The following is an 18,384-nucleotide window of genomic DNA, read 5'->3' as shown; positions in this document are numbered from 1 at the left end:
TGCAAGGGCTTGATTTCTGCTCACTACAACCTCCGCCTCCCAAATGTAAGCGATTTTCTGCCTCAGCCCCCCAAGTAGCTGGGATTACAGGCGCACACCACCATGCTTGGCTAATTCTTTTTGTATTTTTAGTAGAGATGGCATTTCACCGTCTTGACCAGGCTGGTCTTGAACTCCTGACCTCGTGATCCACCCGCCTTGGCCTCTCAAAGTGCTGGGATTACAGGCATGAGCCACCGTGCCCACCCGAAGTTGGTATTATTTCATTTGACAAATGAAGGAACCACAGTAGAGGAGAGTTGAGTAAACTTGCCCAAGGTCACACAACTAGTAAGTGGAAGAGCTAGAATTTGAACTCTGAACTCTGACAGAAAATCAAACTCTTGGGCCTTTAACATAGGGGGATGATTAGATAAAGGGCTCTAAACAGGAAGAGATGGTGGAGTATATTTTGTGAAGGCTTTTTAGCAGCTGAAAACTCCGTAAGTGAAGAGAGTGGGCTGCCATGAATGGAGAATTACAATGGAAGCCTTTGTTTTGTTTTGTTTTGTTTTGTTCTTGAGACAGACGGAGTCTTGCTCTGTCGCCCAGGCTGCAGTGCAGTGGCACAATCTCAGCTCACTGCAACCTCCACCTCCTGAATTCAAACCATTCTCCTGCCTCAACCTCCTTAGTAGCTGGGACTACAGGCCTGAGCCACCACACCTGGCTAATTTTTGTATTTTTACTACAGACGGGGTTTCACCATGTTGGACAGTCTAGTCTCGAACTCCTGACCTCATGATCTGCCCCCCACCCCTACCCCCAGCCTCCACAGTGCTGGGATTAGCCACCGTGCCTGGCCAAAATGGAAGCTTTTTTTTTTTTTTTTTTTTTTTTTGAGACGGAGTTTCGCTCTTGTTACCCAGGCTGGAGTGCAATGGCGCGATCTCGGCTCACCGCAACCTCTGCCTCCTGGGTTCAAGCAATTCTCCTGCCTCAGCCTCCTGAGTAGCTGGGATTACAGGCATGTGCCACCATGCCCAGCTAATTTTTTGTATTTTTAGTAGAGACGGGGTTTCACCATGTTGACCAGGATGGTCTCGATCTCTCGACCTCATGATCCACCCGCCTCGGCCTCCCAAAGTGCTGGGATTACAGGCTTGAGCCACCGCGCCCGGCCCAAAATGGAAGCTTTTAAAAGGACTAGATAGTATTTCTGATCTCTTAATAGGACAGCAGAACTCAGGAAGCAGCCTTCACTGTTCATATTTTTATAACATGAGCATCTAAGAATTGCGCTTAATAACCTGAAATGGGCCGGGCACAGTGGCTCAAGCCTGTAATCCCAGCACTTTGGGAGGCCGAGGCGGGTGGATCACGAGGTCAGGAGATCGAGACCATCCTGGTCAACATGGTGAAACCCCGTCTCTACCAAAAATACAAAAAATTAGCTGGGCATGGTGGCACGTGCCTGTAATCCCAGCTACTGAGGAGGCTGAGGCAGGAGAATTGCCTGAACCCAGGAGGCGGAGGTTGCAGTGAGCTGAGATCGCGCCATTGCACTCCAGCCTGGGTAACAAGAGCAAAACTCCGTCTCAAAATAAAATAAAATAAAATAACCTGAAATGGTAAAGTATGTCCAGCCAGTTTTAAGGAATGGTTATAGTAAACAACCTACCTCAGTTACAAGGAGACAGCAGAGGAAGGTATGAGTACTTAGCGTGCATGTTGGAGCCTATGAAAACACCAAGAAAATATAGCAGTAGCCCAAGAAAAGCCCACAGAAGTAAATGACCACAGTGGAAGCAGGCAAATAATCACAGAATGTCAGGACTGAAAGGTTATCTACTTGAATCTTTTCCTTTGCACTAATAGTGATCCTCCAGTAACATGATACATAGACACCATATTGTTTCTTGCTTCTGTGCCTTTGTTTTTGCTGTTTCCTCTGTCTGGAATGCCACTCCCCATCCGTCTTCCCTGCTAACTTCTATAAAGCCTGTTAATACCCTGTATAGGTTTCTCCTGGTAGCTGTCCTGAAGTCTAAACTATTGAGTTCCTTGGAATCAAAGACCATGTCTTAACCATGCGCAGTGACATACATCTGTAATTCCAGTTACTCAGGAGGCTGAGGTGGAAGGATCCCTTGAACCCAGTTTGAGGCCAGCCTCGGACAACATATCAAGACCCCATCTCCAAAAGGAAAAAAAAAAAAATTTATACGGAGTCTTGCTCTGTTGCTCAGGCTGCAGTGCAGTGGCGCAATCTCAGGCCACTGCAACCTCCACCTCCCAGATTCACGCAACCCTCCTGCCTTAGTCTCCCGAGTAGCTGGGATTACAGGCGCCTGCCACCACGCCTAATTTTCATATTTTTAGTAGAGATGGGGTTTCGCCATATTGGTCAGACTAGTCTCAAACTCCTAACCTCAGGTCATCCACCTGCCTCAGTCTCCCAAAGTGCTAGGATTATAGGCATGAGCCACTGTGCCTGGCAAAAAAAGACTTTTCATTTTCATATTGTAGGTGCCTGGTACAGAGTAAAGTGTCCAATAAGTGCTTGCTAAATGAAGGAATGGAAAGGACCATTCTTGTCAAGTGGACATCCACCCTTTGCATAAACACTTGTGGCTAGAGAGCGTATGGTCCTTTAAGTCTCACACCCCTAAGCCTAGGAGTGAAGAATGAATTCAATTATGTGTGAAAATAATCCAGACTGGGCTCCAGTGATGTCAGAGGCAAAGCATTTCCCCAGTTATCCTCTGAGGCAGTCAGAATCCTGAGGTTGACATATTTCTAGTTCATTTTTCACAGTTCCTTTACCTCCCTCTGCAGAGTACTAGGAAGGTGGAGACAGGCAGCTTCCTTCCAGTGAGTTGCTCAGTTCATGGTTAGATTGGGTTGGGAAATACTTAAGAGGCACATTCATCGGAAGCAGCTCTGCCTTGGTAATGGAGGGAGGAAACTAGTATGATACTGCTAACTCATACACAGTATCATGGAGAAGGAATCAAATCACACTGGAAGAACCTGTCTGGCATCCTTTTGTGTGTGTGTGTGTGTGTGTGTGTGTAGACACACACATACTCTAGCACAGGCGTCCCCAAACTTTTTACACAGCGGGCCAGTTCACTGTCCCTCAGACTGTTGGAGGGCCGCCACATACTGTGCTCCTCTCACTGACCACCAATGAAAGAGGTGCCCCTTCCTGAAGTGCGGCAGGGGGCCGGATAAATGGCCTCAGGGGGCCGTATGCGGCCGTAGTTTGGGGATGCCTGCTCTAGCAATACCATCCCAATAAGACAGAATGAATTACAGGGTTAGGAAGTTGAAGGTCATTTAGGCAGGCTCCATTTGCAGGCTATTTCAAGTCAGGAGGAACAATTCAATCAATAAATAGGTAGTTTATTAATCATATTAATAACAATGATGGGTCAAATAATCAGGGATTCAGCCAATCTGGGAAGTACGGATAAAAATGAAAGGAGTCCTTTATCCACCCCCTCCCCCACCATCCTCATAGGTTTTTATATCTAAATTATGTAAGAGTGATTCATACACACACCCATTATGACTCAGTAAGAGAAATAATTTCAAGACCTTTGCTAGTGATGAAAGTGCAAGTTAAGCTCATTAAGCCTTAGTGGTTATGATGTCAGCTGACCACAGTAAGGAGAGAATGTCTGGTTGAATTTTTATACCTAAAGTCAAAGTTCAAGAAAATCAGCCAAGATTCAGCTTAAAAAGCAGTAAGGAAAAACAGTCAACACCCACATAAAAACCAATACATACATTCTGTATGCTTTGTCCTCACTCTTTACTCAATTTGAGAATCTGCCATGCAACACAGGTAGAAAGAATTGTAAGAGATTCAAGGAAAAGGTCACAGGGCCCGGAAGCCTCCTTGGTTCCCTGAAATCATGGGCAAAGGGGAGTTAAGTGGAAATACAAAACAAGGACTGGCCACATACCATAGCACATGCCTGTAATCCCAGCTTTGAGCTGAGGTGGGACAATCACTTGAGCCCAGGAGTTTGAGTCCAGTCTCAGCAACATGGGGAGACCCCATCTTTACAAAAAAATTTTCAGAATTAGCCGGGCATAGTGGTACACACCTGTGGTCCCAGCTATGTGGCAGACAGGTGGGAGGATCACTTGAGCTTGGGAGTTGGGAGACTGCAGTGAGCTGTGATCACACCACTGCACTCCCGCCTGGGCAACAGAACAAGATCCTGTCGCTAATAAAAATAAAAATAAATGAATAAAATAAGGACCATCAGAATCTCCTGGTCAGCAAAAGTAACTAGGACTGTAATTTTGGTTTTTTTGGAGTGCAGTGGCATGATCTGAGCTCACTGCAACCTCTGCCTCCTGGGTTCAAGCGATTCTACTACCTCAGCTTCCCGAGTAGCACAATGCCAGCTAATTTTTGTATTTTTAGTAGAGATGGAGATTCACCATATTGGCCAGGCTCGTCTCAAACTCCTGACCTCAAGTGATCCACCTGCCTTGGCCTCCCAAAGTGCTGGAATTACAGGGGTCAGCCTTCAAGCATGGTCAACTAGAACTGTAATTTTCAAAATACAGCAGGAGGGGGAGAGAGAAGACCCCCAGGAAGCTGTAGATGAGTCTGCCCAAGTCAGTAGATCTACTTTTTTAAGAGACCTGGAATCAAACCACTGCACTTACCCAAATTATGAAGCAAAGGTTTTCTCCCCTCTCTGTGCCACCACTTGAGGCAGTATTCCAGACAAGAGTACACAATTTTCACTTTTTGTTTTTAAGCAAGGTTTAATTAAACTGCACGGCATCCAGAAGAAGTAAATGTACTAAAGAATCCAACCTGAGACCAGATTTTACACATTTTTAGAGGGGGAAAAGAAATTAATGGTATTTGGGAGAGGGAGCACTGTAATCAGAATATAACTCCAAAATAAATCATACAATAAATTATTTTTTAAAAGAAATAGATCCACATGCAGACAGATGAACACACACACACACACACGCACACACACGTGTCATTCTGGTCATTTATTCAGTGTTGACTGTGACTTCCATGCAGGGCACCATGAGAAAGGACGAAGATTAGACAGGAGAAAAGGCGGCTAGGCCCCACTTGCCACCAGTGGAATAAAATTTAAGACAATTAGAGAAGGAACCCACTAAGTTGCCAGACACAAGAGTAGAAAGAAACAGCAATTGTCAAGGATGAGTTTAATTGCTTCAAAGAGCGAGAGGAAGAAAGCACAGAAATCTAACACAAGTAAAGGCACAATGAATGTGGAGTTGAATGGAACCAAACCCTTCCTTCGGTTCAAGTTATCCTTTTTTTTTTTTTCTTGCGTGTGGTTTTGATGGTGGTTGTAGTTTTGTTTCCTTTTAAGAGATAAGTCTTGAAGGCAGAGTTGTAATGACCCTCGTTTCTCCCCTCCCTTTCCCTAAATTCGGGTAGCTTAACAGAAAGCCACCTAGGCCACAGGGCCAGGGACTGAGATTCAATGGGGAAAGAAAGACTGTAACTGGAATGTGAAGAATTTGATTTGCAGTTGATTGCAGGTTGGGTTTCCGGAAGGACAGACAGCTCAGTGTAGTGCCATCATAGGGCCTCAGATGCCCACACTCCACCCCCAGAGCTTCACAGAAGGGAAGGACCCTGGAGTCGCACTTCTCCCCCACTCCCATAAGCACTCGGCCTACAGATTATTTCAAGTGATCAGGAGAATTAAAACACACCCCAACCCTGAGTTGCTCTGTAGCAAGTCTATTTACAATTTTTTTCTCACCTCTCCCTGGAGGTAAATCTGGGATTCAAGTTGGGAAGCCATGCGGTGAGGGAGTTCCCCAGTGCAACGGCTGGTGACGGGTCTCCTTGCCGCTGCCAGTTAGGAGGGCTGGGATGAGCTCCTGGAGACAGCAGCCGCACATCCGTCAAATAGGGTAGCCCTAGGTTCTCACTCTGCTGGCCTAGGCTGTGAAAATGATGGGGCTCTGCAGCTGGAGCAAATCCCCACCACAGAGGAAATCACACCTGGAATATCAAAGTGCTTTGGTCCAGGTTCGGTGACCAGAGAAGGGGAAGAGAGGCGTCTAGCTCATTTAAAAACCTGGAGGCCACCGCCCTGCTTCCCAGTCAGGGCAGTAAGAAACTATAAAGTTTTACCCATTAGGGAAAAACATCACTAAATCAAACCCATACAAGGGCTTTTAACACAGCTTCCTAGTGCTTAGTTGGGCAATGTCTCTTCCTTCTGGAAGGGGACAAGGGAGTTAATTGGACTGGGCAACAGCCTCAACATGAGACCACCCAATCTTCCACAGAAGAGACAACATTCCCACAAGCAGATAAAAAGAGCAGTTTAACGGTGAGGAGTTTTAGTGCTCTTGTAGCCAGCAACCTTAAACCTAGAAGCTTTTTACAACATACAAAATAGACCGATAACTATGCAGATCACATTCCCATCTTCAGTAGTAAATATACATGGTAATAAATCTATTATTAACAATGGGACCAAATAATGTATAAGGCAAAGACATTTAAACAGGTATTGTGTCATCAACATGCTCTGAAAAAGAAAATCCATCTGACTAGATCTAGACCCAGGCCTTTTTGCATGAGACCAAGACAAGTATACAATCAATACCCATGTGACAGTCCAAGTACTGTGGAATATGAGGGGCAGCAGGTCATGGGGAGGATGATATCAGCCCCAGTGAAAAGCTGGGGTTTGGCTTTACTGTGATATTGTGATGCTCTATGTCTGAGTAAAAGGAGGAAAAAAAAAAAGACACACTCCGATAATATTGTACAAAGGCATTGACTCCCATTTCAAAAATAAATGGGAAGACTTCACAGTCGAAGTTCAGTCACTTGTCAGTATCTGCCCTGGAACTCTGCACAGTTATCAACTCTTGTACTCTCTTTTCCCTCTACTAGCATCCCCTTTCAGTTCTGTTAGGGTTTTTTTTTCTTTTTTTTTTTTTTTGAGACAGAGTTTCGCTCTCGTTACCCAGGCTGGAGTGCAATGGCGCAATCTTGGCTCACCGCAACCTCTGCCTCCTGGGTTCAAGCAATTTTCCTGCTTCAGCCTCCTGAGTAGCTGGGATTACAGGCACACGCCACCATGCCCAGCTAATTTTTTGTATTTTTGGTAGAGACAGGTTTCACCATGTTGACCAGGATGGTCTCGATCTCTTGACCTCATGATCCACCCGCCTCGGCCTCCCAAAGTGCTGGGATCACAGGCGTGAGCCACCGCGCCCGGCCGCTCTGTTAGGGTTTTTTAAATTTGTTTTTTGAGTTGGAGTTTCACTCTGTCACCCAGGCTGGAATGCAGTGGCGCCATCTCCACTCACTGCAACCTTTGCCACCTAGGTTCAAGCGATTCTCATGCCTCAGTCTCCCCAGTAGCTGAGACTACAGGTGCACACCAGCACATCCAGCTCATTTTTGTATTTTTAGTACAGACAGGGTTTCGCCATGTTGGACAGGCTGGTCTCGAACTTCTGACCTCAGGTGATCTGCCCACCTTGGCCTCCCAAAGTGCTGAGATTACAGGCATGAGCCACCACACCTGGCAGTTCTGTTTACTGCAGGATGCTAGGGATACTTCTGGGAGATAACTGCTAACAGATTAGAAGGAAGAATGATACATAAAGAACGATTAGGAACAGTTTGGTGACAGACCTAAACATGGTCTGTCCCAGAGTTGATGTGGTCCAGGGGATGGTAAAGGACAGCAGACCCCATACACAGTACCCCCGTTGAGCCCTCCCTCACCTAGCGCTGGGAAGACTTAGATTCCACCCGGCACCATGCACAGATCCCTAGCCTGTGACCCGGTCAACTGGAAAGGTCCCTAAGACAGTTTAAGCCTGTGATGTGATTAAATTGTTAAGTTAATTTTCCCCATCCATTTCAAAGAGTAGCCATGGTCTCCTCGTTCTCATGCCACACTCTAAGCGGCCTTACACGTGGCAAGAGTTCTAGCAAACCAAAGCATCTGGTGTTTTGAGCCCAGGAGCTCTATCCTGTTGTTGGATAAAAAGAAGTCCTCACCCAATCATCCAATTAGTCTAGGTAGTCTAATTCCTACCTAGACTGGGGACCTCCACCTTTTCTGTGCTCTTTAACTAGGACCTGGAAGACAAAGAAACAACCTATGGCTGGCTGCAGGGAAGATCTACCGAACTGAGGCAAACCTCAAAGTCTGTGCTTCCTGGCATAGAGGAATACCTGAATAAAGCCTCTGCTTACTTCCTCACCCTTCTGTACTCTGCTGTGTTAAACTGTGCAGTCCTGGGAAGGCAAGGGTGGTAGCGAAAGGAACAGGAAGAGTCTGCTCAGTCAGGTGGGCTGTGAACAGTACCGGCAGGACTTAAAGTCCTTTGCATCCCCACAAAGCCAGCTCCTTCCATGAGGGGCTTCAACCTGCCCTTATTTGTTATCCTGGAACACCTTCCAGGGGCTGAAGGACAGAAAGGGGCACCAACCACTTCAGGGCCAGTCAAAAGACTGAAGCAGACTCAAGACTGAGGTAAAGCCCAGGCTCACGCCCTATCTTCCTATCTCCCACCAGAGGTTTTTGGGGTTTGTGAATCAGGAATGAATGATGCCCTCCACAAAATGTGACTTTTCTTTTGAGGGCATGGGTGGTAAGCGGGAGAAAAACATCCCTCAGCCAAGCATCCTGAGGCAGTGGGGCGGCAGGGTCCCAGAGGGTTCAAATGGCTCCTGGTCCCTTTGCTGCAGAGAAGTGACTAGTTCTAAAATGGTCCTCAGTTTATTTCACCCTCTTTTTTTATTAAATGTTAAGTTCAACTGATTAGTATTTAGTGTTTATACCCAACTTATCCCTGCAGGGGGCGGGGGGCAGGAGGGGGCGGGGGGCAGGGGACCGCAGGTGAAAACAAAAACAAAATACTTCTAAAAATAAAGCAGACCCATTTCCTTGCCCTTTCTCCAAATTTGACCTTTAAAACAGATCACTTCTCGGCAAACTCCTTTCTTGCTTCGCTAAAAATGCTCCCCTCCCACCCATAAGTCCTGGTCATGCCAGCCTCCGAAATGATGAAATACAATATATCTGCCAAGCATCCCCCACAGTGGACAGGAGAAGGGAGGGCTACCATTCTCCACCCTGCCCCAACGAGTTAATTCATCACAACAAGGCACCTTTCCCCAAGAGAAAAGCAGGAGACATGGAAACTTGTTCCTCGTGGCTAGCAGGGCTTGCTGGAGGAAGGATGGATGCAGGGTTTGAGATCCTATTGTCAATATAAAGAGTCCGATCACCAAATCCAGAGACGAGATGCATAGATGGAGGTGAGCTGGGAGGATGCTTGGAGTCTAGGGGTTGGTTGCACTGGAGAAACATGTTAGGAGCTCTCATGCAGGTTTCAGGGGAATGGAAGGGACCATCTGAGAAGAAGAGAAGGTCCATCCTTTTCCTGAGGAACAGAACCAAGCCAGGCTTCACCTGAGAATGGGTGGCAGAGGTGGGGCTCCACGAGCAGCTGAAAAAAAAAACAACAAAATAAAAACCACACACATAGAGGTCATCCACCAGACTCTGAACAACCTACACATTCCTAAAATGAGAGACAGGTTCTTTTTTTTTTCTTTTTTAAAGACAGGGTTTCACCATGTTGGTCAGGCTGGTCTTGAACTCCCAACCTCAGGTGATTCACCTGCCTTGGCCTCCAAAGTGCTTGGATTACAAACGTGAGCCACCACGCCCGGCCGAGAGACAAGTTCTTTAAGCTAACCTTTAAAATCTGGGGACTAGGTTTTATTATTTTGCTTAAGAAAATGAAGATGAGGCCGGGCGCGGTGGCTCAAGCCTGTAATCCCAGCACTTTGGGAGGCCGAGGCGGGTGGATCACAAGGTCGAGAGATCGAGACCAACCTGGTCAACATGGTGAAACCCCGTCTCTACTAAAAATACAAAAAATTAGCTGGGCATGGTGGCGCCTGCCTGTAATCCCAGCTACTCAGGAGGCTGAGGCAGGAGAATTGCCTGAACCCAGGAGGCGGAGGTTGCGGTGAGCCGAGATCACGCCATTGCACTCCAGCCTGGGTGACAAGAACAAAAACTCAGTCTCAAAAAAAAAAAGAAAATGAAGATGAGAGTCCAGGGCATGGTGGCTCATGCCTGTAATCCCAGCACTTTGGGAGGCAGGCGGATCACCTGAGGTGAGGAGTTTGAGACCAGCCTAGCCAACAAGGCAAAACCCAGTCTCTACTAAAATTACAAAAATTAGCAGGGCATGGTGGCACACACCTGTAATCCTAGCTACTCAGGAGGCTCAGGCAGGAGAATCACTTGATCCTGGGAGGCAGAGGTTAGAGTGAGCCGACAATGAAGATGATAAGAAGCAATTTTTTTTTTTTTTTGAGACAGAGTCTTGTTCTGTCACCCAGGCTGGAGTGCAGTGGTGTGATCTCGGCTCACTGCATCCTCTGCCTCCCAGGTCAAGCAGTTCTCCTACCTCGGCCTCCTGAGTAGCTGGGATTACAGGCATGCACCACCACACCTGGCTAATTTTTGTATTTTTAGTAGAGATGGGGTTTCACCATGTTGGTCAGGCTGGTCTTGAACTCCCGACCTCGTGATCCGCCCGCCTCAGACTCCCAAAGTGCTGGGATTATAGGCGTGAGCCACTCCACCTAGCAAGAAGCAAATTTTAACCTAAGAAAACACACAAATTCTACGTGCTATGCAATTATGGAAAAACCTTTTTACTACTCTTCTCACCTCGGTTTGTTTTGCTGGGATATATCCTCTGAAAGTGTTTATATTCTTCTGGAGCAGGAAAGTCTTCCACCGGATGGAAGGAATACTTTGACTCAAAATCGTCTGCGAAAAGAACAGAGTATGAATTCCTAACATCCTTGCTTGTGCTCCCACAGGCTTCTGACCACTTCGACCCTCCCCACGTGCTAATCTCTCAGGCATTCTGAGGTACTCTGAGGACCTACCACACCACCAAACCAACAGCCCTGAGAACAGCAGCAGCAGCACCCCATGTGCCTTGCATGCACAGAGCATGTATCTAAACTTCTCTGTACTAAGCAGTGCATCTTTGAGCTCATTCTCTTTTAAAGAGATGGAGTCTCTGTCACTCAGGCTGGAGTGCAGTGGTGCCCACTACCTCACCTGGCTAGTTTTTCGTATTTTTAGTAGACACGGTTTAGCCATCTTGTCCAGGCTGGTCTCAAAAGTCCTGACTTCAGGCAGTCTGCTCACCTGACCTCCCAAAGTGCTGGGATTACCGGTGTGAGCCACCATGCCTGGCCTGAGATGAATCTTTAAACCTTTCCACCAAATCAGGGACAGAACAGGAAAGGACCCCAGCTATTTACATGGTAGCAGAAAGAAATATAATTCTGTTTTAATAACAACTTAGGGGCTGTCACCATGGGAAAACAACTGAACTAAATCCAGAAATTGGTAGAAATTAATTTAAAATGGGAATATTCATCTCCAGCTAGTGAGAGATTTGACCCGATAATTCCCTGTCAGCCCATGTTATGTTCACTTTTACACCTGGGACAGCCATCTCATGGCTTCTACTCCTACTTTCTATGGCTGCTCCATAAGAAGGCTCAAATTTTCTATACATGTGTCTTGATCACATCCCAAAGGTTTCTACGATAAGGATATATCTTTAAATTGAAAACCCTGGTCTACATAAAAGGAACAGACCAGAACATGAAGGATGGGGTAGGTAAGGACAGCAACCATTGAAGAATCTAGAGGCTGGGCATGGTGGCTCACGCCTATAAGCCCAGCACTTTGGGAGGTTGAGGTGGGCGAGTAGCTTGAGCCCAGGAGTTTGAGACCAGCCTGGGCAACATAGCGAAACCTCATCTCCCCTCCTCAAAAAAAAAAAAAAAAAAAATTAGCCAGGCATGGTGGCACACACCTGCGGTCCCAGATACTTGGAAGGGAGAGGTGGGAGGATCTGTTGAGCTTGGGAGGTTGAGGCTGAAGTGAGCTGTGCACTACTACACTACACTCTGGACGACAATGCAAGATGCTGTCTCAAAAAAAAAATCTAGGCCAGGCATGGTGGCTCATGCCTGTAATCTCAGCACTTTGGGAGGCCGAGGCGGGCGAATCACCTGAGGTCAGGAGTTCAAGAACAGCCTGGCCAACATGGCGAAACCCTGTATTTAAAATTAAAAAAAAAAAAAAAAAAATCTAGAGTGTGAAGGCTGTAAGGGACCTTTTAGAGATTTTCCAGAGGTCCTCAACAGAGAGGTCTAACATTAGCCTCTGGACAACCTTTACTTAGGGTTACATCCCAGAACTAAGGAATCAGAATCTCTTAGGTAGGGCCCCCAACATTTATAATCTTGGAAAGTTAATCTGATACACTTCTGACTAGTCAACCTCATTTTACAAATAAACGAAGTGAGGCCCAGAGAAGTAACATGACACCCTCAAAATAACACAGTTAGTTAGTTAGTGGCTTTTGATTAATGTTGAGTAATGTTTTGGGTTTTGCTTTTGATCTTTTTTTTTTTTTTTGAGATGGAGTCTTGCTCTGTCACCCAGGCTGGAGTGCAGTGGTATGATCTTGTCTCACTACAACCTCCACCTCCCAGGTTCAAGCGATACTCCTGCCTCAGCCTCCCAAGTAGCTGGCATTACAGATGTGTGCCACTATGCCCAGATAATTTTTTTTATATTTTTAGCAAAGATGCGGTTTTACTATGTTGGGCAGGCTGGTCTTGAACTCCCGACAAAAGTGCCGGGATTACAGGTGTAAGCCACCGCACCCAGCAAGTTTTTTGTTTGTTTGTTTGTTTTTTTGAAACAGAGTTTTGCTCTGTTGCCCAGGCTGGGGTGCAGTGGCTGGGACCACAGGCCCACAGGTGTGTGCCACCATATCCAGCTAATTTTTGTATTTTTTAGAGAGATGAAGAGATGAAGTTTCACCATGTTGCCCAGGCTGGTCTTGAGTTCCTGGGCTCAAAGCAATCCTCCTACCTTGGCTTCCCAAAGTGCTGGGATTGCGGGCATGAGCCACTGTACCCGATCCTTTTTTCTTTTTCTTTTTTTTTTTTTTTGAGACGGTGTTTCGCTCCTGTTACCCAGGCTGGAGTGCAATGGCGTGATCTCGGCTCACCGCAACCTCCGCCTCCTGGGTTCAGGCAATTCTCCTGCCTCAGCCTCCTGAGTAGCTGGGATTACAGGCACGCGCCACCATGCCCAGCTAATTTTTTGTATTTTTAGTAGAGACGGGGTTTCACCATGTTGACCAGGATGGTCTCGATCTCTCGACCTCGTGATCCACCCGCCTCGGCCTCCCAAAGTGCTGGGATTACAAGCTTGAGCCACCACGCCCGGCCTCCTTTTTTCTTTAATATTTTTTTGTTATTCTTTCTTCTTTCCAGGCAATGTACCATGGGACTTTTTTATATTTTTTCAAGAATTCCAAGGAGAAGCTGGGTGTGATAGCTCACATGGCTATTTGGCCAGCACTTTGGCCAAGGTTGAAGGACTGCTTGAGCCCAGGAGTTTGACAGCAGCCTGGGCAACAGAGTGAGACCTAGTCTCTACAAAAAATAATTAAAAAAAAAAAAGAATTCCAAGAACAATCAAGTGTTTTGTTTTTGAAGAGCCAGAAAGGAACTCTCCTTCTTAGGAGGATACATAAGCCCTGTCTGAATAATCTTCAAGATACAGAATCTCTGACCTAAAAGCTAGCCACAAAAACTGATCTTTGTAGTGGTTTTAGAGTTAGCACAACACTTGCTGATTTTACTTCAATCTGTTCCAAAGCATCCATGCTTAGAATTCACATAAAGATAAGGAAGTCAATGAATATAGCCCATACATCTGTGGATAAAGTCAGCAGAGGAACTGTTGCGAACAAAGGAGCCCATGTGGCCATTCCTGCTCTGTGGTGGCCATCTGGCAGCCATGGCACTGGAGTGAGTGAAGTCAATGCAGGAACCATGAGACTACAGATAGCTAGCTACTCACCCAAGAAAGACCGGACAGTGGTGATAGAATCTCTGTGGCCATTCCTCAGAGGTGGCGGAGGAGGAGGGGGTGGCCCAGCTGGCGTCCTTGAGGGTGGAGGTGGGGGCTTTCCTCGGCTCAGGGGTTCTGACCCATGCATTCGGTATGGTGGTGGGGGAGGGGGAGCATCCCTGGCACCATTTCGGATTACAGGTGGTGGGGGTGGTGGAGCTGCAATTAAAATCCAAAGTAGTTAGTTTTGGATGTGGAGATGGCAAGGGGCTGTAGAACGACTTGAAACACATGAGCTAAAAGAGTAACATGCCCCACAGAGGCTCACACTGCCTGGTTCCCCCTCATCCTTATTACTTGAATACATCACCATTCTTCCAGATACCAACATTCAGAATAAATGCTTGGCCTTTTTACATTTCCTACCAGTCAGTCAACAACTCTTATTTGTTCTTGATTTTTTTTCCCTGCTTTTCCATGCCTTCCTCCACAATTCTAATTCAGGTCTTTCTTAAATTTAGCCTGTTCTACTGCAAAAACCTTCCGAATGTTCTCTCTGCTTCATCTCTTACCCCTCCAAATTCATTTTGCATAACACCGAATCACTAATCTCCCTAAAAACTTAATCAAGTTTTTTCAAAGGTTTGTTTTGTTTTGTTTTTTTTTAAAAAAAGACAGGGTTTCACCATGTTGGGCAGGCTGGGCTCCCGACCTCAGGTGATCCGCCCCCGCTTGGCCTTCGAAGTGCTTGGATTACAGGCATGAAACACTACGTTCAGCCTTTTCAAAGGTTTTGCACTGCCTAAATCATAAAGTCTCAAACCCTGGCTGGGCATGATGGCTCATGTCTATAATCCTAGCACTCTGGAAGGCCGAGGAGGGAGGACTGCCTGAGCTCAGGAGTTTGAGACCAGCCTGGCCAACGTGGTGAAACCCTGTCTCTACTAAAAATATAAAAAATTAGCCCAGCATGGTGGCACATGCCTGTAGTCCCAGCTACTCAGGAGGCTGAGGCACAAGAATGACTTGAACCCGGGAAGTGGAAGTTGCAGTGAGCCCAGATTGTGCCACTGCACTCCAGCCTGGGCAACAGAGCAAGACTACATCTCCAATAAATAAATAAGCAAATAAATAAATAAAGTCTCAAAGCCTTGCTTACACAGTACTCTACCGTGCCCATCAGCCTGAGCTTGTCCTCCTCTTTCCTCCTTATTGCCAGGCTGGGTTAGGTACCCTCTTTTGCACTTCCATTGCAGCGTGTGTATGTACCCCTTTAATAGACTGTGATAATTATTTATTCTATGTACTTTTTCCCCAGTATACTGTGTACTCGACGTCAGAGCAGTTCCTCCCTCTGGTTTCCCAAGTTCAGCCAAATTTACAGCACACAGCAGGTGCTCAATGTTTGCTGAATAAACCAAATTATATGCTCTGCTCTTGTGATTCCCCTCTACCAAATCCTACCTATCCTCAAGGTTCAGTCCAAGTCCCATCGTCTAAAGCAGCCGTCCCCAAACTACGGCCTGTGGGCCGCATGCGGTCCCTTGAGGCCATTTATCTGGCCCCCCACCACACTTCAGGAAGGGGCACCTCTTTCATTGGTGGTCAGTGAGAGGAGCACAGTATGTGGCGGCCCTCCAACGGTCTGAGGGACAGTGAAGTGGCCCCCTGTGTAAAAAGTTTGGGGACTCCTGGTCTAAAGGCTTTCCCAAAGTAATCCATTTTCTTCTGAGTCCCTCCACCTCTGCTGTCCCACAGCATATATAGGCTATGTCACTTACTCTAATATCGACGAGCTATTTTCAAATTATGTACAGCAGATTCATCGTGGGAAGTTACATATGTCCAGTAACAGTCTCATTGCTCAAACATTGCAAACACCTCCTTTGGAACTGCCTCCAAATCAAGTTTATCAGACACAGCTATAAACACTATTACGTGATGGTCACATTTCATTTCTGAGGTCACCCCGCCACCACCACCAATGAAAATATTCATACCTATGTCTGAATCTACTTTTTGGTCATTTCCAAAAATTAAATTCACTCTTAAAAGATGAAAATTTGCCACCAAGTACAAGGTAACATCAAAAGCATGTGTGAAGAAATGGCAATATGTTGGGAGGCCGAGTCGGGTGGATCACAAGGTCAAGAGATCGAGACCATCCTGGTCAACATGGTGAAACCCCGTCTCTACTAAAAATACAAAAAAATTAGCTGGGCATGGTGGCGCGTGCCTGTAATCCCAGCTACTCGGGAGGCTGAGGCAGGAGAATTGCCTGAACCCAGGAGAGGTGGAGGTTGCGGTGAGCCGAGATCGCGCCATTGCACTCCAGTCTGGGTAACAAGAGTGAAACTCTGTCTCAAAAAAAAAAAAGAAATGGCAATATGACTGGAACATAATAGATTATTTTTTTGTTGTTTTTACGTTTTTTTTGAGACAGAGTTTCGCTGTTGTTACCCAGGCTGGAGTGCAATGGCGCGATCTCGGCTCACCGCAACCTCCGCCCTCCTGGGTTCAGGCAATTCTCCTGCCTCAGCCTCCCAAGTAGCTGGGACTACAGGCGTGTGCCACCATGCCCAGCTAATTTTCGTATTTTTAGTAGAGACAGGGTTTCACCATGGTGACCAGGATGGTCTCGATCTGTTGACCTTGTGATTCACCCGCTTCGGCCTCCCAAAGTGCTGGGATTACAGGCTTGAGCCACCACGCCCGGCCTATGTTTTTGTTTTTTTGAGATGGAGTCTCACTCTATTGCCCAGGCTGGAGTGCACTGGCACAATCTCAGCTCACTGCAACCTTCGCCTCCTGGGTTTAAGCAGTTCTTGCGCCTCAGCCTCCTGAATAGCTGGGATTACAGGCATGAACTACCATGGCCGGCTAATTTTTGTACTTTCAGTAGACAGGGTTTACTATGTTGGTCAGGCTGGTCTTGAACTCCTGACCTCAGGTAATCCACCCACCTTGCTCCCAAAGTGCTGGGATAACAGGCGTGAGCCACCACACCCAGCCCAAATATAACACATTCTCATGTGTTTAAATGGTCTTACTCCTATGCTCTGTACTAACAATAATAGTAGCTACCATTTCTTGGGTATCTATTATGTTCCAACCATTTTAGGTGTATTAAATCTTTAAAAAAAGTCTTACAGCCACACCTACAAAGTATTTAATATTATCCCCATTTCACAAATGAGAAAACTGGGACTCGGGTTATTTGTTTAAGGTCAAAGATCAAATAAAAATAGGCTTGGCACATATCTGCTCTTTCCACTCCCCCACACTGCTTTTCATAACACCCAATATTCTGCATAGTATCTTCCCAACCAGATTTACAATCCAGTGTGTTGGAAATGCGTCTTTTGATATCTAGGTCACGTTCAATTTTTTTTTTCTTTTTTAGAGACAGGGTCTCACTCTGTCACCCAGGTTAAAGTGCAGTGGTGAGATCATAGCTCACTGTAGCCTCAAACTCCTGGGCTCGAGTAATGCTCCCACCTCAGCAAAGGGCTGGGATGGGACTACAGACAGGCATGTGTGATAGCACATGGCCCAACAAATAGTTGTTACCTAAACAGTACATGAAGAGACTACTCAGCTTAACAGATAAAACTTTTTTTAGTAATAAAACGGTATCTTGGCCAGGCATAGTGGCTCAAGCCTGTAATCTCAGCACTCTGGGAGGCCAAGGCAGCCGGCAGATCACTTGAAGCCAGGAGTTTGAGATCAGCTTGGACAACATGATGAAACCCCACTTCTAATAAACAAAAAATACAAAAATTAGCCAAGCATGGTGGTGCACACCTACAGTACCAGATATTCTGGAGCCTCAGGTGGGAGGATCACTTGAACCTAGGAGGCGGAGGTTGCAATAAGCCAGCATCGCACCACTGAATTCCAGCCTGGTGACAGAGCAAGACTCTGTCTCAAAAAAAAAGATTATCTTCCTATTCCTCCTGCTTACTGTCAGAATTTCTGTAGTGACTTTAGTTAAGCATGTAATACAGTAATGGAATAACATACATAAACACACACACATACACACACGATCTGACACAACAAGCCCAATAAATGTTTTTGCTTCCCATAAGACACACTCAGAATGTCAATTCTTCCTCACTCTCCCAGCTTTGTTCAAGTAGAAACGGGCCAATAGATGCAATAATTAAAGGGAAATCTTCTACCTCCCAGCAGATCTGAGCCTTGTTTTCATTCCAAACCTACTCAAACCAAAGCTCTTTAAGAACAGAAGCTTCTTTCAGCCCTCAAAAATATTCCCTAAAACCCAGATTGCTCAAGACCCTGAGAATTTCTATCTATTCCTAGGCCAGGGCAGCAAGGTAGACAGGGCCAGCCAGGTTCGACACCAGCCAGACACTAGGCAGGTGACAGCAATGAGACAACCCAGAATGGC

At 46.3% G+C, this 18,384-nt stretch overlaps 1 protein-coding gene across 2 annotated transcripts in view; it reads right to left on the bottom strand.

Moving 5' to 3' along the window:
- Positions 1-3,366: 3,366 nt before the first annotated feature.
- The window catches only part of WIPF2 (WAS/WASL interacting protein family member 2), a 64,530-nt gene continuing 49,512 nt past the window's right edge, over positions 3,367-18,384 (bottom strand). For both annotated transcript variants that reach the window (XM_039476848.2, XM_039476850.2), the window contains exons 6-8: positions 13,980-14,189; positions 10,740-10,841; positions 3,367-9,498 (exon numbers count right to left, since the gene is read on the bottom strand). In XM_039476848.2, the coding sequence (XP_039332782.1) occupies positions 9,458-9,498; positions 10,740-10,841; positions 13,980-14,189 (353 nt within the window). In that variant the 3' untranslated portion in view covers positions 3,367-9,457. The remainder of the gene's footprint in view (positions 9,499-10,739; positions 10,842-13,979; positions 14,190-18,384) is intronic.

The sequence above is a fragment of the Saimiri boliviensis genome, chromosome 17 (genome assembly GCF_048565385.1).
Source record: "Saimiri boliviensis isolate mSaiBol1 chromosome 17, mSaiBol1.pri, whole genome shotgun sequence".
NCBI classification, from domain to species: Eukaryota; Metazoa; Chordata; class Mammalia; order Primates; family Cebidae; genus Saimiri; species Saimiri boliviensis.
The sequence above is the reverse complement of the archived record's forward strand: the minus strand, read 5'-3'. Positions and strand labels throughout refer to the sequence as shown.